The 25,488-nt window shown below is 49.1% G+C and overlaps 1 protein-coding gene across 3 annotated transcripts; it reads left to right on the top strand.

Annotated features, from left to right (window-relative positions):
• On the top strand, positions 1-25,488 carry GPR157 (G protein-coupled receptor 157). 3 transcript variants are annotated; one of them, XR_004643555.1, is made up of 5 exons: positions 1-878; positions 12,630-12,843; positions 15,374-15,568; positions 18,259-18,528; positions 24,184-25,488. XR_004643555.1 is itself a non-coding variant. In XM_034753582.1 (5 exons), exons 1-4 carry the CDS (start codon positions 484-486, stop codon positions 18,469-18,471), a joined length of 1,017 nt encoding a protein of 338 aa, XP_034609473.1. In that variant the 5' UTR covers positions 1-483; the 3' UTR covers positions 18,472-18,494; positions 24,184-25,488. The 3 variants fall into 3 exon arrangements, 2 of the variants coding, with proteins under 2 accessions (XP_034609473.1, XP_034609471.1); XM_034753582.1 differs by having other exon boundaries at positions 18,259-18,494; XM_034753580.1 differs by having other exon boundaries at positions 18,259-18,514.

The raw sequence follows: 25,488 nt of genomic DNA, 5'->3' as shown, positions 1-25,488 counted from the left end.
CCGGCGCTGGAGCAGAGCGGCGAAGGGAAGGGGCAGGGACCCAGTGGCCGGGGCGCGGGTTTATTGGCCGGCGCAGACACGCGTGGCCCGGGCAGGGCTGAGACACGCACCGGACCCGGGCAGCGGGCGCCCGGCGCTCACATGATGAGCTGCGCGGCGGGGGCCGGGCCGAGTTTCGGCGCTGGGAGCCCGGCAGAACTTTCCTCCCGCGGTCGCCGCGTCCCGGCCGGCCTGGCCCTGGGAGCCGCTTCGCTCCGCAGCCCGCTGGCGGCTTTTGCTTTGCCGGCCCCTGCTCCCCTCCCTCCGCTCGCTCTTCTCTCATTTCTTCGTCAGCTGCCTCCCCCTGGGCCGGGCCCCCTTCCCCTGGGCTCTCCCTGCAGCCTTTCATTCCCCTGCTGCTGACCTCTCCTTCCTTCCTTCTTTCCCTCCCCCAGATCCTTCCCCCCCAGACACACCCCTCCCCCTCCCCCCCCCCCCCCCCCCATGCCCCACTCCACCATGCTGACGGGGACCATGCCCCCAACGGAGGTGTACTTCTCTGAGCGGGTCATCGTGCTGGTCTCCTGTGTCCTCTCCTTCCTGGGCTCCAGCCTCCTGGTCTTCACCCATGCCCTTTGGCCCGAGCTGCGGACCCGTCCCCGGCAGCTCCTGCTCTACCTGTCCCTGGCCGACCTCCTGTCGGCTGTGTCCTACTTCTACGGGGTGCTGCAGGACTTCGACTCGACCTCGTGGGACTGCGTGCTGCAGGGCGCCCTGTCCACCTTCTCCAACACCAGCTCCTTCTTCTGGACCATGGCCATTGCCTTCTACCTGTACATCACCATTGTGAGGGGCGCGCCAACGGGCACTGGCCTGCTCTGCTTCTTCCACGGGATGAGGTGGGTGAGTTCTGGCCACTCAACTGCTGTTACCCTCATCCAGGGCTCCCACTTCAGCCAAGAAGTGCCGCTGAGAGCTGGTAGATGGGAGTCCCACCTGTGCTCATCAGTGCCATGATCTTGGTTGGTTGGTTGGTAGGGATGGCTGTTGTGTGTTGGAACTTCCCCACTGCTGCCAGGATTGGTGGTGAGCTGCTGGGGACTCAACCTGGTCTCTCCTGAGGCTACTTTGCCCTTCTTTAGCCCCTTTCAAGCCAGGGCTTTGTGGTCATTAACAAATTAAGTGTCTCAATGCCCTTGGGAAGTAGTTCTCATTAAACCCAGATGCGGAAACTGCGGCATGGCGGGATGAAATGACTTGCTCACAGTCACACAGTGGATCTCTGGCAGAGACAAGGAAAGAACCCAGGAATCCTGGCTCATAGTTCTGACTTTCTGTCAGAGAGAGTCCCACTAGAATACCACCCGTACCCAAAGCAGGGAGGCTGTATTTAGTGCCTCTGTTTTAGTGACAAAGTCCCTCATTAAGAGTGTGTTTACCTAGCTCCTTGGCCTCCTCCCCCCCCCCCCCACTCTCCTTGCACCAGTAATTCAGTAACTGTAGGGAGAATAGTATCAGAGGGTAGCCGTGTTAGTCTGTATCCACAAAAACAAGGAGTCCGGTGGCACCTTAAAGACTAACAGATTTATTTGGGCATAAACTTTTGTGGGTAAAAAACCCACTTCTTCAGATGCATGGAGTGAAAATTACAGATGCAGGCATTAATATAAGGTGCCACCGGACTCCTTGTTGTTTTTGTAGGAAGAATGCGGTTTGAAAGTGAGGAGGAGGATAGAAAAACGGTCTGAAGGCTGTTTGGCATATCTGACGGAAAGCAAGACAAAATAGCTCACGGTTTAACTTGCGCCTGAGTGTTTACTGTTTAGCTAGTTGATTTTCCACATCATGTTTAATAAAAGCCTTCATTATGCAATCTGAGCTTGTGTAATCATGTGCCACCTCCAAGCTCAGCCTGACAGTGATCCTTTGGTGCTCTGGGCTGCCAGGTTTTTATAATAAATTACATGGGAAAGGCTATAGTTTTAAAAAACCCTCCAAGGCAAGCCAACGAGTGGATTTTGCGGTCTTTTTCTTTGTCAAATGTTTCAATCATCTCGTACAGTACGTACAAACAGCATTATTTTGGAGATGATTGAATTACACTGTTGTGCCGATCTTAAAAGATAGGCCAGAGAAAACATGAAGCAAGTCTAAGTGTTAAGTAGAGAAGAAAATTGGATTCTTACACTCAGATGATAATTAAAAGAGCTAAGGCCACGGCTGCCTGAGTAGAAATCAGAGAGCTTGCAAAAGCCGCTTGATAGCTCGGAGAGTCTAGTGTGTGACTTACATGATCTTTGCTATTGTATGTTACAGGGTTGTGGGATTCTTTCATTTGGTCTTCAAATAACTAGAAGGTGGTGGGGCGGGGCTACGGAAATTATAGAGAGAGGGAGAAGGGCTAGTGAGAAGGGCAGGCCTAATGGTTGGGGAACAGGAATGGGAGCCAAGATCCATGAGGCCAAATTCTACACCGACTTGCACCCCATCAAACTTGATAAGAATGAATGAGTCTCTGCGGAATCTGGTCCATTTGTTCTTTTCCTTTTCGATCAGTAATTTGTGGGACCATGGTCTGAGCCTCAGTTTCTCCATCTGTTTAATGCTTCCCAACCTAACAAGGGTGCAGGGGAGGGGAATTGTAAGGATGGATTGATTGTTTGTGCAGCCTGCTAAGAATTCAAGACATCCCTTGCCACCACTAGGTACTGGGAGAGAGGATTCAGAAGCTGAACTCCTCCCCCCCCGCCTTTGTGAACCTTGCTGGGTTTTATTTTCACACTCCATATAGTCAAAATCGATCACCATGTTCTCTCTGTCCTAATAAGCGTCAGCAAGATGCCTGGGTATCATTCAGCTCAAACTTTGCTGTGTTCGAAGGACAAGGCAGGTCATTGACATCCAAGTCCCATTATTGGATTCTGCTTCATAATCAGTTGCACACATACAAAATGGGAAATGACTGCCTAGGAAGGAGTAATGCGGAAAGGGATCTGGGGGTCTTAGTGGCTCACAAGCCAAATATGAGTCAACAATGTAACGCTGTTGCAAAAAAAGCAAACATCATTCTGGGATGTATTAGCAGGAGTGTTGTAAGCAAGACACGAGAAGTAATTCTTCTGCTCTACTCCGCACTGATTAGGCCTCAACTGGAGTATTGTGTCCAGTTCTGGGCACCACATTTTAGGAAAGATGTGGACAAATTCGAGAAAGTCCAGAGAAGAGCAACAAAAATGATTAAAGGTCTAGAAAACATGACCTATGAGGGAAGATTGAAACAATTGGGTTTGTTTAGTCTGGAGAAGAGAAGACTGAGAGGGGACGTAACAGTTTTCAAGTACATAAAAGGTTGTTACAAGGAGGAGGGAGAAAAATTGTTGTTCTTAACCTTTGAGGACAGGACAAGAAGCAATGGGCTTAAATTGCAGCGAGGGCGGTTTAGGTTGGATATTAGGAAAAACTTCCTAACTGTCAGATATCAGGGGGTAGCCGTGTTAGTCTGTATCTACAAAAACAACAAGGAGTCTGGTGGCACCTTAAAGACTAACTGTTCTAACTGTCAGAGTGGTTAAGCACTGGAGTAAATTGCCTAAGGAGGTTGTGGAATCTCTGTCATTGGGGATTTTTAAGAGCAGGTTAGACAAACACCTGTCAGGGATGGTCTAGATAATACTCAATCCTGCCTGGAGAGCAGGGGCCTGGGCTGGATCACCTCTCGAGGTCCCTTCCAGTTCTATGATTCTATGATTCATAGATGACTCTGCCGACCCACTGCCGTGCAGAGCCTATGAAATATTTTTACCAACTTCAAAAATCTGCAAGAACTCCGAGAGAAAACCGGTGTAGCAGCTGCACCAGTGGGGACTTGTTCCCTGCCCCACCTATCAGCATCGTTCTCCTCTTTCCCCTCCCTCCTTTGTTTTCTTTATTGTGGCTTGAGAACTTGGCCATAAAAGCGCAACTTGGGAAGTATGCTGTCTGGCTGGTTATTTTTCAAGGCTCCAAAGTCCTATTGCCCAGACTGAATTGTCCTTTGTGTACTGTCCAAAATCCCTTATCCAACAGGACAGGTCGAATCTGGAATAGCTCACAAATGTCATTAACAGATTCCGGGGCATGTGGTGACAAGTAAACTGAATGGAGGGACAGCGGGGGCTGTATAAAGAGAAGATGTTATGGTTAGGGGTTAAAGATAAGATAAAATCATTAGGATCCTTGACACAAGAAAAGGGGTTAATGGTAGATTAGATAAGAGTTTAGGAATCATTGTGATAATTCACCAAGGCCCTGATCTTGCAGTGAGTCACACACGTGCATATTCCCATTAATTTCAGTGAGACTCCATCTGGGCATAGGTGGCTGTACAGCAGGGGTGGGCAAACTTTTTGGCCTGAGGGCCACATCTGGGTTGCGAAACGGTATGAAGGGACAGGTAGGGAAGGCTATGCCCCCCCAAACAGCCTGCCCCCCCGCACCCTCTCTGCCCCCTCCCACTTCCCCCCCCCTGACTGCCCCCCCCAGACCCCCCGCCCCCCCCACCCCCCCCCCCCCCCCGCTCCCTGTCCCCTGACCACTCCCTCCCGGGACCCCCCTTCCCCTAACCGCCCCCCGGGACCCCACCCCCTATCCAACCCTCTGTCCCCTGACCGCCCCCTCCCAGGACCCCCTGCCCCTAACCGCCCCCCCGGGACTCCACCCCCATCCACCACCCTCAGCCCCTTTCGGAATGTGGCCCTGCAAACATGAACAGAGGCTTCAGGAGGAGCAGGGGCAGCCGCGCAGCCGGAGAGAAGCGCTGTTTCTCTCCAGCCGGCTGCGTGGCCGCCCGCGTTCCCCGTGCTCCCGCCACTCGCCCCCCCCTCCTGCTCCCCTGCCCCCACAGTGCAGCCCCTCCCCACAGTGCTGAGCTGCCCGAGTGCCTGGCCCTGGGTCCCCCTATTGTCGCGGAGTCTGTGCCAGGACACCCTGGGTTCACTTGTAAATCTGCCCCTGAGCCGTGCTGCTGGCATGGGGAGCTGAGGCTGCCGGGGAAGGGGGACAGCAGTGGAGGGGCTGGGGCCGGCTGGGAGCTCAGGGGCCGGGCAGGACGGCCCCGTGGGCCGTAGTTTGCCACCTCTGCTGTAGAGAGTGCATGGCAAGAGTGGGGTTGATCATAGTTAAATTACCCGTAAAAAGGGTTGACATTTTTAAAAAGACAAATGCTGTCCTGTGGTTGCCTGTGTCTTATGGTGGGAAAAGGAGTTGCATTTCTCATTCTGACATTCAGTTTAATCAATCAGAGACTTTTTGTTTTTAATTGACGTGCCCCTGTGATGGCTGAATGTGTGCTGGACGGTTTACCCTGGATTTTTTCTCTTAAGGAAATAGGATTGTTGCTTTAGATGAAACCTGCCAGACTGGTTTCTTGGTTATTGACTGAGGAGTAACACATGCTCTGTTTTAACAGCCAGTCTGGGGAGCTCCATCCTACTCTTTCAGTTTTGTTGTGCTGGGCCTCAAGATAATGGAGTTAATTTTGAGTCCGTTTAAACATTTGCAATGTGTGTTAGTCCCAGTATCCTGGCCACAAAATTCTAAGTTAGTTAATTATGTTCTGGTTCTCTGAATAGCCCGTAGAATCTCAACTGGAGACAGTTTCCTTTGCTTCCTATCCTAAATTGTGTAGTATGGTGGGGTGCTATTAAAAAGCTTCTTCTGTCCACCCAGAAGTGTCTGCATTTCATTGGGGAGCTAAGCAGTTAGAGAGAGAGCATGTGTGTATGTCTATGTATCATACATGTCTGCAGCGCGCTTCGGGATCCTTTCAAATACAGGGCCGTGTAAATGTAAACTACTATTGTGTTACCCATCAGAGGTTTCAGTGAAATGGCTCGTAAACGTATTGCGCAAGTACTGCTGACAAATTGTTTTCACGAAGGTGAGATTGTCCATAAACTCTTTAAGTGCTGCTGATAACATGTCAGAAGCTCTCGCAGTTTGCTTTGGTTTTATAGGGTAGCTCACCAAAGGCTGTTACAGGTCAGGTCAAGTTCAGTGCAAACACATGAACGGTAGTGCTGTAGCGTGTAAATCCGTGGTCACATATCCGTGACGGGTGCTCTTCCTGGTGACAGAAGGCAATGATGCTCTGATGACACCCAAACCAGATACACTCATAAATCTAGAGTAACTGGACCAGGTGACCTCCTAGTTGTCCCCAGCTATTGCTAGCTACCAAGGCTGGTGGGAATAGAAAGTTTATAGAGTGGCCCGTGAAGATAGAGGAATAGAATATAAATATTTTTTTCTTCCCAAAGCATTTTACCAACAACATGCATGCAGTCCAACTGAAATGCAACCACCTCTGAGGTGGGGAGCAGCAGCCTGCCAGCGACTGCACACAGCATGTTGTATAGGTAGAGGTGAGGGCCAAAGATACCAGGGCAAATGACTGATTTATTAAAAAGTGCTGTGTAGTCTTCAGTGTCCATGGAGAGCAGAGAGAACCTTGACTTTTAAGGTCTCCTAAAGAGACCCATGCACAAAACTTGAAGCATTGGCCTCCCCCGCTTACATAACCTAAAACCGTGTGTGTGTATACACACACTCTCGAAGTTCAACAGCCTATGGACCTACCACCAGGTCTGGCAGCCATGTTGGGTGATTGCCTGGGATGCTGTGAAACGAAAGCTGGCCAGGAGCTGCAAAATTTAGGTGCAGATCCTGCCAGTCCCAAAGTTCAAGGGGGTGAGGACACAAACCCTAAGTTTAGGGGAAAGGTTTGGCTCTGGGCAGGAGCAGTGCCAGGGTTTTTGCCACCCTAGGCAGCAGCGCTCCTCCTCTGAGCATTCAGGGGGCCTGGGGTCTTCGGTGGCAGGGATCCTTCCGTTCCGCGTCTTCGGGGCACTTCGGCGGTGGGTCCCGGAGCGAGTAAAGGACCCGCTGCCGAACTTCCGCTGAAGGCCCTGGCTCTGGGTTCTGGTTAAGGTGCATCTCTGGATAAAACCCTATACAGTTCGTGGCTCATATTTCCAGAAGCCCAGCCTCCTTTTTTGAGGATGCAAATTCCTGCTCACAAAAAAAAAAAAAAATGCACTTGCGGTTTTGTGGAAGCACAAATCCTACCACTTGAACGGGTCGCTGCCTGACTTGCCCAGACAGCATACTGCAAATCCTCCCCGCGCTTGTAGGAATATAAACTGCTGCGTGAAATGTGTCAAAAGGTGAACAATTAAACAGCCTGACCCCAGACACTTTGTGGGGGCGGGGGCGGGGAGGAGGAGAGTGTGAGGAAACTGAAATGGAAAGCCGAGATGGGAGCTTCTTGTACCCCAAACTCAATAGTGCTTAGCTCATTGTCCTGTTAGCTAGCAATAGCCGGGGACAGTTCTTCTGGGCTAATTACTCCAGGTCTAAGTGTATCTGCTTTGTGTGTCGTCAGAGCATCTCCTTCTGTTATCAGGTAAAGTGCCATTCGTGGCTGCATACATGTCTGAGTATTTACACGCTAAGGCAATACCAATCAGGTGTTTGCACGTCACGTGACCAGACGTGTAACACCCTTTTGTGAGTCCCAATAAAACAACCCAACTTGCAACAATGCTTTCCATCAGTACATCTCAAAGCACTTTACTGAGGAGGTCAGTATCGTTGTCTCCATTTTACAGATGGGGACACTGAGGCACAGAGAGGAAGTAACTTGCCCAGAATCTCTCAGCAGTCCAGTGACAGAGCTGAGAATAGAATCATGGTCCCCTGGGGTCTAGTCTATTGATCTAACCACTAGGCAACACTGCCAAGTGCTTTACAAATACATGAATCCTCTCAGCCCCTGTGAGGTAGGGGAGTGCAGCCATCCCCATTTTATGGATGGGGAAAACTAAGGAATATAGAAATTAAATACCTTATTTTCAGAAGTGCCAGGCACCCCATCTTTGAGTGCTCAGCCCTTCTGAAGACTGGGGCCTAAGATACTGTTTCCCCAAGGGGCGGAGGAGAGAGGGAGTAACCCAAGCCAGGAATAAAATTCAGTAATTCCTGGCTCCTTGTGTCCTCTGCTCCCTTTGTTACTGTGCTGTTGGTATGCCCCTTGGGTGTGTCCTGTGGCCAACAGCAAAATATCTTCATATGTATGGGCTACGGAGTGCCCCCGTAGCCTAGGAATAAACGATTCCAGAATGCGTGCCTCTGTGATCTGCATGGGGCTGGCGTGGACGGGCATGGCTGTAGCAGCCCTAAAAGCAGGGGGCTGGAACAATTTGTATAGTGGGGGGCTGAGAGCCACTGAACTGTAAACCTTGTATATGATGGAAACCCCTTCAAGGCAGGGGGTGCCCCCGCACCTCCAGCACCTACGACTAAAAGGCCCAATTCAGACCATCGCTTAGTATCCCAAACCATCATTTTCCAGGCTTAGAAACTGCCAGTGCTTCCCAGTTTTCTGATTTCACACCAGTAGGCACCTGTCTTGCTCTGACCTCCGTCATTCATTTACTGTTGAATAGCCGGGAAGCTCAACAGAGTGGAAAAATAGCAAACCCCATTTGCAGTCAGAGCTGGGGTAGTTGTTAGTTGTGAATAACCATCAGGAATTTTATTTTTTATTTTTCCTGTTCACAAATCAATCCTGATATCTGTAGAAATATTTGCTGATTGCTTTGAATAAACAACTCTTCAGCCTAGGGTGATTTGTGAACTGTTCTCTCTCCATATTCATGGAGTATGATTGGCCATCTCCGTCACATGGACATAATATTAATTTTTTGCTTCCTGAGTGGATGAGTAAATGTTATAAAATTGGAGGATGATAAAATCGCAAACAACACAAGCTCTGGCAATAATTTTCAGGCAAGTGATCATTCATGCCAAGATGTATGAAATTTCTGGCATTCAACAGCCATTTTCACAAACACTCAGCAGTTGTCTGAATACTTCTGAAAAGCCAATGCACTGGGGGACTCCTCCATGAGTAATAGCATGTGGAACGTCTCTCTGCAGAAGTATTTTCAAAGGGCTGCATTGGACCAGCTCTATTAGTGCTTACAGCTCTTTCTGAAACATCTGAAGTCTGGTTATTTGCTTCTGCTGTTTGCATTGTTCTGCCCCAGTGGATGGCGACCTTGGTGTGGTGGTGGAGCGGCTTGAGTGTTCCCATGATGCTGAAGCGGTTCCTTCAGGAATCTCGCACTCCTGGTAGGGTCACCCAAGGCGGCAACGTCGAAGGTGAGGTTCCAGACAAACAGCAATCTCCCCTCCTCCCCCTACCACCCCCCCAAGTCCTCAACATCAGAACAGGCAGATGAAGAGACCATTTCTCTCAACGACTGTGAAGGTGGCTGAAGGTTGCAGTAGAATGAAGGTCTCCAATGATGTTGGTTTCCTTGCCATTGGATTATGATCCTCCTCCTGCCAAGCACCATGTGGACACTGGTGTGCAACAGGGTCTCCATGTTCAAAGAAATCACGCACCGGCACCTTCTGTCCAGTTCTGCCCCTTCCCTTGGGAAATGTCTGCCCCAACTGTGACAAGATCTGCGACTCCACCAGCAATAAATGGCTGTCATTTTATGGAAGACCATCATCCTTGAACTTGGAGGGATCGCCAGCTGTGGCAAGTTCTCATTTTGATGTTTATGGGAGATAATGAGCCGAGCCCAAACCCCAGCTCCAAGCACACCATACCGTGATTGATTGATGTTTAACCTGGAGAGAGAAAGTGTGGATGGTTTGTGGTTAAGGCCCTGTGCTTGAGACTGAGGAGATCTGGATTTAGTTTTCAGCTCTGCCACAGACCCCCTGTGACCTTAGGCAAATCACTTAATCTCTCTGTGCTTCAGTTTCCCATCTGTAAAATGGGCATAGCAACACATTGGGGGTAATGAAGATAAATTCATTAATATTTGTCAAGCACTCGGCCACTACTGTGATAAGCACCATAGAAAACTTTATACATTGTGGGCACTGTTTGCTTTCTCTGTATTAATTAATTATGTGTGGTAGTTATTCTCCCCCCACCCCCACCTACAGCTGTATACTAGACTTGGAAAAAATGTGGACTGGCTGGTTAGAAAGGACAAGGGATCTGGAATCGATTTCAAGAGCACTGTCCTCCCATGTATCCTTTACTGAGTGTAGCTGCTCAGGATCATCTGGCAAGCAGGATTGAGAACCTAGAAAGATGAATAAGGAAATAGGACATTTGCCTTGTTTTCTTGGCACCCGGAGGGGTGTTTAGTCTGGGCTTTTGTCACTGTTGGGCTACTTTTTTCAGCTCTTGAGGATCATGCCTATTGCCACCTCCACAGGCCTTGCAGGGTGGAATAATATGGAAGGGGCCGGTTTTGTTTCCAAGTAAATATGGGCTGGCATTGTAGCCAGGGAGAGATTCACAGCTAGTTGAATCAGGGGCTAGGCTTGTCCTCTGCACTATAAGATACTGGGTGGGAGTTGGGGTCAGGGGGGGAACGTTTTATGCTTGAGTCTGTGAATTCCTGTGGTTCTCACTTATGGATTTTTGTGGGCTGCCCAAGCTGTCCCATGACTTCATTTCCCTTCTGTTTTTGGCTGCAGCCATCTACTGGGGTGGTCCTGAAACAAAACACTGGCTCTGAACACCCTGAAACTTCGGCAAGTTCCTCTCTGGGTCCGAACTACGTACATCAGGCTCATCTCTGCTCTCTCATCAATTCTTGTATTTGCCACCAGTGCTTTTTCCCTAAAAAGACACACATACATTCTGCTCCCTCCAAAAACAACCCCCCCTTCCCAAAGTTACCAGGTGTCCAGTTTTCCAAAGTAGTTGCCCAAAGAAGAAGTAGGATGTTTAATGCCTTTATTTAACCAATCGGCACTTCTATTTAAATGCCCATTAGACGTCTAAATGCAGGATTTAGATGCCCATTGTCATTGTCCATGCTTGAAAACTGGGCTCCTGCTGATTCGCTCTTGAATCAGTATACTCTATAGAGTGTTCCAACTGGAGCAGATTTTCATACACCAAGTCCAGGTGCTTGCGTGTTTCAGGGAGGAGTATGGAGCGGACTGCTACAGATGACTGCAATTTGGCAATGAAGAGCCAAGGAAGGGGTGTTCTGGTAGAACTCAAGAGTTTGGGCTGGCAGAGAGAAAAAGGATGAAAGATTATATTGCTGGTCACCTGCGGTGGTAGTAGCAAATGATGGGTCTCTCTGAGTATGACCTGTCTGCATGTTTATATGCTCCTGTCGGAGTAGAATGGGGAATTGATGCTGCAAACTGATGTCATGTGGCCAATGCTACAAATTGAGAGCAATCGAAAACTGAAGACTTTTCTTGTCCAAGCCCCCATTGTTTTTTGGTTGCATGGTAGCTGCAACTTTGGCTCCTTGGTGATCTTACCTTGCACTGATAAAATAGATCTAAAACGTCGCCATTCTGTTTGGTAGCATCTTATACTGGTGGAAATGATTGCACAGGATTCAAGGCAACATGATTAGACCTACTGTTTGCTTAAATCCTTGAAACTGTGGAGAGGAGTCTTATGCCATGTGCATCTCCATTGTACCTTCCTGTAGGTCAGTAAGCAACATGTCTAGAATCTGTCACCCGTGGCTTTTCTTTCTATCTATCATCCTCTCCCCAGCGGGGAACTGGTGGTATCCTGCCAGCTGAGAGAACTTGGGAGAAAGGAGTAGATGTCCAAGTCACTTAGCTGGAGTCAGGTCCTGTACTTCCCATGTAGGCAAAACTCCTGTTTTCACTTGTGCATACGGAACTTGAGATCAGGGACCCTGAAAGATGGTTTCATTGCATGGACTGTCAGGTGCAGACGAGTCTACGTTATGATGGCATTGACCGTGGCTGAGCCTGCCTTTGGACAGGACTGTATTCTGTTCAGATATAAAACAGTTCACAATAGGGCTTTTGTGATGCATGGGCTTCTTGCTGGATCATAAAAGTTTCCTAAATACTACAGTGCTGTGGCACTAATAAAGGCAGGAGAGAAATCAGTAGAACTGATCCACCATCCCAGATAGTTCCATATGGAGGATTTAGTTGTATCTCTCCCTTCCTACTCTTATTTTTTTCCCCATGTTTGGATTTTCCTTCCTTCAGCTCAAGGATGTGCTGCGCTTTAGACTGAGTGAACTGGGTGAATCATAGGTCACCTCAGTGATTGTCTCTAATGACAAGAGGAAGTGTCAGGATGTTATAATTGCTGCATCGGTACTCTCTGGAACGGAGCGAGCCATGTTACCCTGTTTTTTAAAAACAAAAACAAAACAAACCTCTGCTTCTGTCTGATGTGGGGGGAATAAGGAAGTGGAAGAGGAAGCAGGGGGATGAAATGTCATTGTGTCTCTTTCACGTGATTTCCAGGGTAGGAAATCCAGCCCAGCTCCTAGGATAGATTATTTGGGACGTCTCCAGCTGTTGTGCAGGTCCTGAGATAGAATTAACCTGGGAAGGGTGTTGGCGTGCACTGTGCCTTGCTGCACCATGGGGTTCCCAGGTGTGTTGATGGATTTCCCAGCTGTCTGGGTGCTGGAGTCACCAGCTGATTATCCCAGGACACTTCAGTGTCCTCAGCGCTGAAGGTTTGCTTATGTCTGTGACCTGTTCCCCAGCTCTTCACTGTGTGGTGACGATGAACTGAACCGTGTCCTCTTCTCCCTCCCATTCTCTCTTCTCAGCTGGGGAGTCCCACTTGTCATCACAGTGGCTGCTGTCGCTTTGAAGAAGATTGGCTATGATGCGTCAAACGTCTCTGTGGGCTGGTGCTGGGTCAACCTGGAAGCGGCGGATCAGGTCCTGTGGATGCTGTTAACAGGGAAATTGTGGGAGCTGCTGGCGTATGTGATCCTACCAGTCCTTTACATCCTCATCAAAAAGCACATCAATAGAGCGGTTGGTACCCTGGGTGCTTTTGCTTTAAATAAGGATGACTTATGATGGTATTTTCATATCACTTAGACTCTCAAGGCATGCTGTCAACTACATAGATTGGAATGGCTTCGTCCATCCCTAAAATGCAGCCATCTCTGGGGAGCAACAGTGCACAGCACCACTACCCAGTGACTTAGCATGAGATGAACATGGCACCCATTTAAAAACTGTAAAGGGGAGGGGATGTGGAAAGGTAGAATGTAAATATTGGAGTAGGACATTGGGGGGGAAAAATCCAGACCTGGTGTAATCCAAGGCAACTTTAGTGGCGTTGATCCACCTACACTAGGCCTGAATTTGGCCTCTGGGGGGAGTGGGGGTGTCAAACATCCTTAGCCTGGCAAAAAGTGCTGTGGGATCTTGAGTGGCTGCTCTGTGCTAGGCACTGGATACACACCCCTAATAAAAAATTCAGCTCCTGCCCCAAAGAGCTTTCAATCTATACAGCAAATAACAATGAAACCTCTGGCAAGGACAAGAATTTGGAGGGCCAGGTTAGCACTTGAACAATGTGGAAATATAAACCTAAATTATGCCACAGTGGCAGGACACCGGGACCTCCAGAGGACAGATTCCTATTTTTTGCCCTAAATTATGGATTTTAAAAAAGCCAACTCTAAAAATATTGTCTTCCCCTGGCCGCCAGCGCAGTCACATCTGCTTGCCAGGGTGATAATTAGAGAGAGCAGACAGCTAAGGGATTGGTTAGGCTAGACATCCAGAAGTTGAGATGTTTCTCCCACCCGGCTCTAATCAGGAAACCTGGCTTGCCATCTCCCGAAGGATGGCCGGCTTTCCTGCCATGAGACCGGGCATCACCTGGTCATGTCTGTATTGGAAACACTGGGGAATATCCTCAGTGCCTGGAGATCTGGGAAGAGGAGGCCAAGAAGGTTCGTGGCTGCCTATCACCTGTCGCCCATCTCTGAACTAGACGGGACTCTGTGTTCTATCAAAGATGCCAGCGTAACTGTCTGGAAACCCAATCTCCCCCATTCCCCGCCCGTCTGCTCTGTGCCAGAGACTTTCAGGCACTGTCCTCTCCCTCACGTGCCCTGGGCTCTGATTCCTCTGCAGGAAGGGAGCTGAACGCAAGCGGTTGTCAAAGCCGATTCTTGTAACTGGTTTCCGAGGGCCGGAGGCAGCAGCAGGCTGGGCCATCTGGACTGCAGCTTTTCTCCCTTCTCCTGAGCTTTCCCCTGTAGCTTGAAGCTGTCCTGAGCCTGGTAGCCCTAGGACTGCGGCCTCACCGCTCTCCTCCAGCCCTGGGGGGGGGGGGGGGGTCTGCCATTTCCAAGGAACAGCAATAAATAATCTTCCCTCCCTACTTTGGCAGCTTGTTTAACCACTGCTGGCTTTGGAGCCGGCGTGGGTTTCTGACACGTGCTTTCTCGTGATTGTGAGAGCAGCTGTGTTAGGAGAGGAATGCAGAATGCTGGCAGGTTGTATTCTTTCCCAAGAGCGTCTTGTACCCCTATAGAAATGGCTGGGGCTTTACTGATGGTCCTTGGAGGGGGTCTAACTCCCAGCTGCCCTGTGAGGTCTGTGTGTGTTTGCACCGACTCTTCTGGGGCAATGGGATTTTGCTGGCGGGGCTGCTAGCATTGGGAGGAGCAGGAGGAATGGGGGTTGGGGGAAGGGAAGGGTATAAGATTTTATACGCTCTGCAACACATGTGAGAGGGAGGAGGAGTTTTCAGCGGGACACCTGTGCAGGTTTTTGAGAGGTGTCAGTTCAGAGGCTCTCTGCTCATTTCGCCAGCTGAGAATCTGGCCCTTAATCTCTTGATTTCCCCCTCTGTAAAATGGGGATAATCCTTCCCTGCCTCACACACGTTATTACAGTGGTGTGGTTATGTAAGGCTCTGAATAGACCATTAGTACTTTGGAGACCACAGAGGCAATAATAATTAATACTTTGCCCTTTATAGTTGTTTTTTATCTGTGGATCTTGGTTTTATAAAAGCAGGCTGAGATTACTTCTATTTCACAGGCACGTACAGATTAAATAACTTGCCAGAGGCCGTGCAGCAACTCGGTGGCAGAGCCAGGAATGGAACCCAGGTTTCTCGACAACCAGCGAACCTATTTTGTTAAGCATTACTGATGTTTACGTTGCTATAGCTGTGATTGTTCTTAATTATTTAGCAACCTAGGTGGTATGTGGTGCTCACGTAGAATACTGAAAAAGTCGAGGTGTCCCATTCTGCCCTCCTTTACATCTGGGTGGCCGTCTTGGTTTTGCCCCGGGTTTGCTTATGTTAACGGGCAGAATTTTGCCCAAAATCTGTGTTCCAAAGAACAGATAGGTAGCTGGGCTGGAGTCCAACCTGGGCAGTCTCTGTACGGCCTGGGTGTTCCTTTGGCTGACAGTGCAGCAGAGGGCAGAATGCGAAGGGTTAATTGGCTTTGGCAAGAAGCCACCAGCGTGAGCATTTGCAATAACCTAGTATTGGAACTTCAGAGTCTTTCATTTTTTCTTTCCTTTGAAGCGTGCGGCACTCTCTGAATATCGCCCCATACTAGCCAGGGCTCCTGCCTTTCAGCCCAGGACTTCCATAGCAGATAAGAAATTGATCCTCATCCCGCTCATCTTCATCTTCCTCCGCATCTGGAGCACTGTCCGATTCATCCTGACCCTCTGCAGCTCCCCTGCCGTGCAAAATTCAGTCCTGGTGGTCCTGCACGTAAGTACCTGCCGGTCGCTGCACTCACCTGACAGGTCCATATGGGAGATGGGGGGGTGGGTGAGAAGTGATGGGCTTGCCCACGTCTGAGACATGCAGTTTTTGGCCCCTGCCATTTTCGGGACTAGATGTAACCGTGCAGGGACTCAGAAAATGGCCTGCATGATTTGTGCGTGCATGCCACCAGCAAAGACTTCATGCTAGCCCAAGAGCATAGAATCAATGAAATGTAGGGCTGGGATGGGACCTTGAGAAGTCATTAAGTTCAGCCCCCTGCTCTTTGGCAGGACCAAACAAACCTAGACCCTCCCTGGCAGGTTTGTGTCCAACCTATCTTAAAAAATCTCCAACAATGGGGATTCCACAAGCTCCCTTGTTAAGCTCTGGAATAGGCTTGCTACGCTTAGAGTTAGACATTTTTTTCCTAATATCTAACCTAAATCTCCCTGGCTACTGATTAAGCTCATTACTACTTGTCCTACCTTCAGTGGGCACTGAGAACAATTGATCACAGTCTTCTTTATAGCAGCCTTTAACATATTCAAAGGCTGTTATCATATCCCTCCTCTGCCTCCTTTTCTCAACACTAACCCTTCCCAGTTTTTTTTAACCTTTCCTAATAGGTCAGGTTTTCTAAACCTTTTATCATTTTTTATTTCTGTTGCTGCTCTCCTCTGGAAGCTCTCCAAATTGTACAGCTCTTTCCCAAAGCGTGGGGCCCAGAATTAGACACACTACTCCAATTGAGGCTTTTCTCCTGTTCTCACTGAACACTGTGCACAAGCTATATAATTTTCTATGAGCACGAGAGTGCACAAAGAAAGAGTTAGTGTGATTCTCCCAATTCTTTTTACAAAGGCACCTGGGCTGGGGGGCAGATGTCCATTTCTTTCTCTGAAATAGACCAGGCTATGACTCATTATCCTAAACCAGCATTTCCTAAAGTGGGAGCGTGATCCTTCTGGGAGAGCTAGTCAGGGTGCACAGTTGCACCTCTGCTTTCCTTTTTAAAAAACTTCCTTCAAAATGTGACCCAGATATAACAAAGGCAGCAGATGTCCGCCTGTGTTTGCAGAGAGCCTGAAACAATAGCTCAGCGATGTGGGCTGCCCCATTCTGTTCAGATGGCCAGGATGATATACTTTAAATCTCAAAATGGTTAACTATTCCACTGCTCATCAAAGCAGGGAAGAAAGGTGAGGAAGGGTCATATTCTGAAGATCTACACAGGATATTCCAGTGTTTCTCAAAGTGAGGGCAATGTTCCCAGGGATGGGCGGGGCTTGGAAAATGAATGCATTAAGACTGGTAGCTTTTGAGCAAGACAGCAGAGTTGCAGGGAATGGGCATGATTGATTTTCCTGAAAGGTGGGGAGCTTCGCTCCCACAATTTTGGGAAGTGCTGCCCTGAACAGTATTTTCTTCCTCTCATATAACATTCAAGACTTGCATGATTCTGGGAAACGTATCTCGACTTTGCTATGGATCAGCAAAGCCTTTTTTATGGCTGTGGTGGAGCAGTTTCTTGGCGGATATTTTTGCTAATCTATTTATAATTCACAAAGAGCCCACTCCTGATTGGCGCTAATGCCTGGGGAGACCTGTTGCGAATGGCCCAGCTCTGTGAACCGAGGGAGGAAAACCAACCAACAGTGATTAAACATCAAATTCTGCTGCATCAAAATATACCCTCCCAGGAGCAGCAGTTTCAGCAGCATCTAGTGGCCAGAGGGGCAAACTGCAGCCAAAAAGAGATTCCCCCGTCCCAGCTGCCAAGGACGCAGAGGGAGATCCATATTGTAGGCGAGGAACTCGGTGAACGTCTCTCCCGGAATGGGACCGTTGGTTCCAACGGAATAGAGCTGAGCTGCTCCTCCTGGGTGCCAATGTCTCGCATGCGAGGGGCTGGCTGGAGGTGCTCACACCTCTCTGGCCACGTTTCAAACAGAAAGAGGATCTGAGAGATTGTCTGTGGGGGTTGCTACTCTACTTCAGGGAGTTCCAAAGCCAGGCTAGTTTTAGCTTGGTTTATGGATTTTGTTGTTGTTGTTCGAGCCGACCCTCCACTAATACACAGATATGGCACGTTCTGTAAAGCAAGGGTCTTGTGAAATAGAAGGGCCTTCGTTTTCCTGTCCCCGGACTCTTTTTATCTCCCCCACACACACCTTTTTTTTCCTCTCCATCTCTTGATTCCTCTTTCATGTCTGGGTGTCTCTGACTAGCCTCTCACTCTTTTATTCAACGTTCCTGTTTACTGTCTCAACTGTTGTTCTCTCTTCTCTCCCTGCCTCTGCTCTTTCCTGGGTCTCTCCTCCCCAGTGTCTTTTTCTTTCCCTCTGTTTTCTAACTCTTCCCCACCATTTCTCCATCCCCCTATGCCCTGGCCTCTCTTAGGATGGGGCCAGAGCACAGGCTGTCTTTGCCCTTCTAAAGCGGGACAGTGACTGTGGAGATGTTCCCTTCTAAACACAGGTGAGTTGTCCGCCTTTCCTGACTGCTTAGGGGCTTGGTTTTCTTTCTGGTGCAGGGATGATGTCCCAGACCCTTGTCCTCTCAAGGCTGAAACCCCCTGCTCTGCCCGTTCAGTGACTGTCTTGGCCTAGTCCAGCATCTGATTGCTTCTGGGATGGGGGAAGAGACACCTCCTGGAACTGCTTGGAGCTAATTTTCTCTTCCTACCCTTGCAGGGAATTGGGAACACATTCCAGGGAGGTGCCAACTGCATCATGTTTGTCCTCTGCACTCGTGTAATCAGGACCCGGCTGCTCTCTTCCCTTTGCTGTGGTCGCTACGGAGGTTTGCATCAGCCTTCACAGAGCCTAGAGGGGGGTTACCAGCACGCCGAACCCCCCAAGAACACGGAGGCTGAACAGACGAAGGCCGAATTCACAAGCACCTGAGCCTTGAATCTCCACGGCTGAGTGTGAGATTCCGTCATTCTTGGTAAAGGTTTAACTGTGAGTCCTGCCTGTGCGCATCCTCATTCCTGTAGTCGGGGTAATTGCCATGGGCAGCATGGAGGCAGAGGAGGAAAACAACAGCGAGCTTTATTAAGAGAGATGAATTCAGCCGCTAGAGCGAGAGAAGAGAATTCCACTGCAGCTGGTTTTGCAGCACTCCTGCAGGAGAACTGTCCATCTCTGGGTGTTTTACAAGCATCAGTGAAGTGATTTGCACATGGCCTCTGTCAGATAGGGAAGTGTGGAAAATGGGGAAACAAGGCACAGAGGCAGTCGGTGGTGCAGATGGGGATAGAAGCTGTATCTCTTGACCCTTTAGCTGCCCATATATCAATTGACAACGCATGCAGCCGAGTGTCGATAGGGATCTGTGGTTACTGCCACTACCTGCCTATCCGTGGTACCGCTATTTCCTTAGTAACTGAGTACCTTTATTGTATTTATCCACACAGTATCCTTGTGAGGTTTGGGAAGTAGGGCAATGCAATTAGCCCCACTTCACAGAGAGGGAGCTTAGGCACAGAGAGGCTAAGTGACTTGCCCAAGGTCACTCAAGACTCTGTAGCAGAGTAAGGATTTGAGCTCTGGTCTCCTGGGTCATAAATTAGTGTCCTAATCCCTGGACCATCCTCTCTTACTGCCTGGCTATGTTCAGAGTCCTGTTTCCATTTTGAGGCGTAGCCCAGCAGGAACGTAATGCAGAGCTGGGAGGGTGCTGAGACGTTGCCCATCTGAGAGCTGTATGGGTAGGAGTCTGAATATCACCCAGTGTTGGATGGAACAGATTCTGGCAAAGCCGTCTGACTTTACTATGGAGCTGCAGCCCATGAAGACAAGTCCCACGGTGCCATGGTTAATCTGCTCAGATCCAGGTGGCTCACTGCGCACTGTAGTCTCTGCAAAAGCAGCTGCAAGCCTTGCAGAGTTCCCTGACCTGTATTGGCCCTTCAGGGTACAGTCCCACCACCATTCGTACAGAGGGGTGAACTCGAAAAAGGAGTCACCGTGAGCAGCTGGGTGTGCATGGAGCTTGGCAAAAACTGGGTGTTGCGCACGAGGGAGAGACACGACATATCTTTGGGTGAGCTCCTGCCACCCATTTTTTCCTCCTTGTTCGCTCCCAATACAAATGCAAGGCTTGAAAAACCGGAGCAGGATTTTGCTTCCTGGCCACACTTGTTTTTTAAAAAAACTATTTGCATAAGCAGCTTTTGCAGCAAATTAGCGACACATGAGCTGTCTGGGGTGGGGGTGGGGGTGGCAGAGGGCAGCAGCCCAACTCCCATTGCTCCATGCACGCAGCTGTTCAGAGGCAGCACTCATTAGTGTAACTAATATTAGTCCTGAGCACATGGCGGTCAAATGATCTAGCGAACACCCAAGGTCTAATCGTGGCTGGGATGATGAATTTGGGTGTGGCTTTGCGTAAAGTCTTTAAATTGAAGCGCATGTGGGAGATTGGCGAGGGTATTATTTTATATCCCAGGAACGCCTCAACTTCCCACTTGGGGGCAAGATGCTGTTTAGCAACATACTGCATAGACATATAGGAAGGCAAAGGCCGCACTCCAAAGAGCTTACAGTCTTTCTTGCTGCCTCACCAGGGTGTTGAGAGGCTGATTCGGTTAATATTAGTAAAGCATGTGGAAGGTGCGTTCACATAAGTATTATGAGCAGATGACTTTTAGATAGGGTTACCACCTTTGAAATGCAAAAAACCTGCAACCCCACCCCCCCCCAAGGCAAGCCTACCCCAACCACAAGTCAACTTTGCAACCCCCGCCCCTTCAACAGCTACTTATAGTATCTAGAGAGAGAACGCATATAGATAATCTCACCCGTGTTCTCACATGACTCAAACCTTCTCCCACACCCGCGCAGTGCACTTGCGTGTTGGTGGGCAGACAGCTGCTGTATTTTCAACAGTTTTCATCTGTTGTTGCTAAACTGCCGAAGTGGGAACGCTGCGGCAGCTTCAGCTGGGCACAGAAACTTTGCACGTTCGATATCCCAGGGGAGTGTGGTGGTGGTGGTGATGATGATGCAAATGTTTAGACCCATGTAAAAAGAGAACCCGGCAGATTACATTATTTTTCTGGCAACTGGCAAATCCATTTAAAAAAAACGGCCCGGCCAGTCAAATATGAGCCAGGTGGTAGCTCTACACTTAGTGTGTGTATGCACAGCACCTGGGAGGTGTGACTGCAGCATGTACAGACTTGCTTGCGATAGCTTTGATCTAGCTAGCTGGAATAACCAGAGTGGCATGGGCCAGGTGCCAGTGTACATCCCCAGGGTCTCGGGCAGGGTTATGCTCCAGCAGCTAGCTCTGGGGGCCATGACTTCACTACTAACGTTATTCAAGCCAACTAGATCCAAGCTAGCTCAGGTAAGTCTGCACCTGCTGCAGTCACACCTCTGATTGCAGCGTAGACAGATCGTTAGCGCGCTGTTCTCCAAACAGAAGCGTGTATTACCTTGATAACAAACAAGTAACCAGCCCAGCACCTAAACCTCATGTTGCCAACGGTGAGCATTGCATGTGACTGGATTAATGGCAGCTGCAGTTTCCTTTCTTATAGAGGGGGAGAGACTAAGCGTTAAAATTGAAATTAAAACCTTGCTTCATTTGAATCTTTTGAAGCTGCTTACAGAAGAGGAAATAAGAATTCTGATAGTCACCAAGATATTTTTTTAAATGCAGCAAAACCACCTTCTCTCTCAATTCCTCTTTCCATATAACTCCAAAGAAAGATTGAAAAAAAAAAAAATGGGTTTGGTTAGTCTGGAGAAGAGAAGGTGGTGGGGGTGGGGTGGGGAGGAGAGACATAAGTACATAAAAGGTTGTTATAAGAGGAGGGTGATAAATTGTTCTCCTTATCAAGTGAGGACAGAACAGGAAGCAATTGGCTTAAGTTGCAGCAAGGGAAATTTAGTTTAGATATTAGGAGAAACTTCCTAACTGTCAGGGTAGTTAAGCACTGGAACAAATTACTTAGGGAGGTTGTGGAATCTCTGGCATTGGAAGTTGTGTCAGGGGTGGTCTAGATAATACTTAGTCCTGCCTCAGTGCAGGGGACAGGACTGGATGACCGATCCAGGTTCTGAGAGAAACAGGCTGTTTTTTCCTGCTCTGGCTAGCTAACGTGACAGGCACCATGTTGCCTGACGCACCACGGATTGAACTAGGGACCTCTAGAGCTAAAAGCAGGCGCTCGTACAGCATGAGTAAAGAGTCAAGGCTCTGCAGTTAGTGGCTGTAACAACTCATGTGTGACGGGTTGGATCACAGAAACCCCCTTGGGAGCTGCCACCCGATGTGCAAAGACTACCCCTGCTTCTGTTTTCCCTGCCAGCTCAGGACTCCAGCACCCTGTCTTGCTGAGCCAGACACTCCCGTCTGCTCCAACACAGATCCAGGGTCTGAATCACTTGTCCCAAAGCTGCAAGTTTACCTGAAAACAGCTCACAGTAGTGTGCTTGTCTTTAGCACTCAGATGCCCAACTCCCAATGGGGTCTAAACCCAGATAAATCCGTTTTACCCTGCATAAAGCTTATGCAGGGCAAACCCAGAAATTGTTCGCCCTCTATAACACTGATAGAGAGAGATGCACAGTTGTTTGCTCCCCCAGGTATTAATACATACTCTGAGTAAATTACTAAATAAAAAGTGATTTTATTAAATACAGAAAATAGGATTTAAGTGGTTCCAAGTAGTAACAGACAGAACAAAGTAAGTCACCAAGCAAAATAAAATAAAATGCGCAAATCTATGCCTAATCAAACTGAATACAGATAATCTCACCCTCAGAGCTGCTTCAGTAAGTTTTTCTCAGACTGGACACCTTCCAGGCCTGGGCCCAATTCTTTCCCCTGGTACAGCTCTTGTTGCAGCTCAGGTGATAGCTAGGGGATTCTTCATGATGGCTCCTCTCCCCCCTCTCTGTTCTCTTCCACCCCTTTATATATCTTTTGCATAAGGCGGGAACCCTTTGTCCCTCTGGGTTTCCACCCCCCCTCACTGGAAAAGCACCAGGTTAAAGATGGATTCCAGTTCAGGTGACATGATCACATGTCACTGCAAGACTTCATTACCCACTTGCCAGCACACACATATACAGGAAGACTAACAGGTAAACACAACTATCTGCAGACAATGGTCCTGGTTAATGGGAGTCATCAAGATTCCAAACCATCATTAATGGCCCACACTTTACATAATGACAATAGGCCCTCAGAGTTATATTTCATATTTCTAGTTTTAGATACAAGAGTGGTACATTTATACAAATAGCATGATCACACTCAGTAGATTATAAACTTTGTAATGATACCTAACAAGAGACCTTTTGCATGAAGCGTATTCCAGTTACATTATATTCACTTATCATATTTTTATAAAACCATATAGACTGCACAACGTCACATCATGTCCTCTGTGGATTAGCACAGAGGGGACCCATAACACAGCCCAGTGAGTTGCACTAAGACAGGGTAGGCCAACCTGAGCCTGAGAAGGAGCCAGAATTTACCAATGTACGTTGCCAAAGAGCCACAGTAATATGTCAGCAGCCCCCCATCAGCTCCCCCCACCACCCTGCTCCCAGCACCTCCTGCCCACTGGCAGCCGTGCCAATCAGCGCCTCCCCCTCCCTTCCCACACCTCCGATCAGCTGTTTGGTGGCTTGCAGGAGGCTCTGGGGGTGGGGGGGAGGAGTGAGGGCATGGCAGGCTCAGGGGATGGGGCGGGAAGGGGTGGAGAGGGGGCAGGGCCTGTGGCAGAGCAGTGAGCACCCCCCGGCACATTGGAAAGTTGGTGCCTGTAGCTCCAGCCCCAGTGTTGGTGCCTATACAAGGAGCCGCATATTAACTTCTGAAGAGCCGCATGTGGCTCCGGAGCCCCAGGTCGGCCACCCCTGCACTAAGACATCTGCAGCTCAGTGGAAGCCGTAGTCCTGGTCAGGGGGAGTCTAAAGGACAGTGATAAGCCCTGGCTGCCGTCTACACTCGTGCTCCCCCTCAGGAAGATGCACCAATGGGAAATGTATTAGACCATAAAACACTAGTGTAGGCAAGGCCGGGGAAATGGAAACAAACCCATAGGAAGTCGGTGGACGTGGGGTTTTAGTTCCCTTCGCCGCAGCTGAGCGCTGCCTAAAAATAAGCAGTGGTCGCACTGTGTCATAGGAAGAGGAAGTGCAGAAAATGTGGTGTGCAGAAAATCTGGCAACTTCTGGCCCTTGCTGCTGCATGCCAATGACTGCGCTGGGATTTCAGGGGGATGTGGTGGGAAGTTGCTGAGGACAACTCTCCTTGCAGGTCGTGCTGCCTGGGTAAAGAGAGAGTTTGGTCACGGCCCTTCCAGGCCGGCCTAGCTGTGGTTGTGAGCTACAAGGGGGGCCCATGGAAAGAAGGGATTAGTCCATGCTGGAGCACATGCGGCACCAGTTCCGAAGTAAAATTCAGCGGGCTGATCCATGCAATAATGGCAAGTCCATGCTGGAAAATACTGCCGCTGCTGCAGGACTTCACTCTGTGCACAGCAGCCCATGCGCTTCTGGTCCACAGGAGGCTTGGTACATGGCACAAGGATGGGCTTAGGAAGACAGCAAGGTCCTAGATCTTAACCTGTTTGCTTTTGTTTTGAACAGGTAACTGAAGTACCACCAAGTGCCTGTAGAGGGAGATAGAGGCCTGAGGAAAACGAACTCCCACTTGAACAATTACCGTGCGGGCAACGACTGACAGCGTCTTTATGGAAATCTCCCTCCATGGAATTCAGATACCAGCTGCCTTAGCGCTTCTTTCAAGATTTCCAGGAATGTGCTACCGGGTCACACCCCAACTTCCAGTCTCATCCCCATGCCCCTCCCGCAGAAGTTTACAAATTGTTCCTGGGTTCTGATTTTCTGTTTTACTAAGAGGATTTCTCACCGTGCGGCTGGGGTGGGGGGAAATCCCCAACGTTCTGAAGACTCCAGGAGCTTCTGAATGGAAGCGCCTTGGATGTGTGATAGATTGATCATCTGTTTCATGAGGCCTTCAAGGAGGCTCCTGCTCTTCTATGCTTCAGATGGTGGATGGGCGCCGATAACTTGGCAAAGTCTTTCTTTGTTCTCCTTGGGGTGGGGATGTGTCTTGGATGTTTTGCTCCTTTTCCAGGGCCACAGCAGCTCGTCTTCCTTCTGGATTTCGGATGTGAATGAGCTTGGGTGGCCGCTTGACGGAATCATGGCTCTGTGGACAGTTTGGTACTGAGGGTAGGTAAGTGGGCGAGCATATCAACCCAGCCATCCAGCGAGAACAGCCCCTGAAAGGGACAGCATGGACGTATGGACACATTTTGCTGCACAAATCCTAAATCCAGGTTTTCCTTCTTCCAAGGCACAGTCTGTTTTTATTAATGCGCCCCTTCTCCCACCCGTGGTTTTTAAAATCACAGCTTGGGCTTTAGGAGATGCCATCCCTTTTAGAACACACCCTGATAACAGCTCCTCAACTTTCCTTTCCTGATGCACTTCTGAAGCCCTTCGTCTTTTTAACAAAGTCCTCACCGGATTCCAATCTCTGTGTATGGACAGTGGTCTCCTTTCGGTGCATTTTTTTTTTTAATGGAGATGTTGTTATTCAGTGTGTGATAAAGGCACAGATTGGTCTGCCAATATCTCTCCAGGCTGGGTGGGGGGAGAAGAGAAATTCTGTGACAATGTTTTTACAAGTTCCCAGTGTCTCTGTAATTTAACAAATGATTGTCTAAGGCATATCCAGGGTGACTAAACACAAATCATCCATGCCAATTGTAGATGTTGCTCTTCCCGATTGTTTTTACTCGGATATTGACCTCTCACCAGCATGGGGTGCAACCTGCTGAGCTGTTTGTGTGTGTGGGTTGGTTGATTTCACTTGGAATGTCCACCACCTTCTTGGTATAAAATTAAAGGACTGTGTGAAACGAG

This window comes from Trachemys scripta, chromosome 19, assembly GCF_013100865.1.
Source record: "Trachemys scripta elegans isolate TJP31775 chromosome 19, CAS_Tse_1.0, whole genome shotgun sequence".
Lineage (NCBI taxonomy): Eukaryota > Metazoa > Chordata > Testudines > Emydidae > Trachemys > Trachemys scripta.
The sequence above is the reverse complement of the archived record's forward strand: the minus strand, read 5'-3'. Positions and strand labels throughout refer to the sequence as shown.

Coding starts and splice junctions, on each gene's coding strand:
- GPR157 (XM_034753582.1), top strand. CDS start 484: ATGCCCCACTCCACCATGCTGACGGGGACCATGCCCCCAACGGAGGTG. Junction 879..12,629: donor TGCTTCTTCCACGGGATGAG/GTGGGTGAGTTC, acceptor CTCTCTTCTCAG/CTGGGGAGTCCCACTTGTCA. Junction 15,569..18,258: donor CAGTCCTGGTGGTCCTGCAC/GTAAGTACCTGC, acceptor CTACCCTTGCAG/GGAATTGGGAACACATTCCA.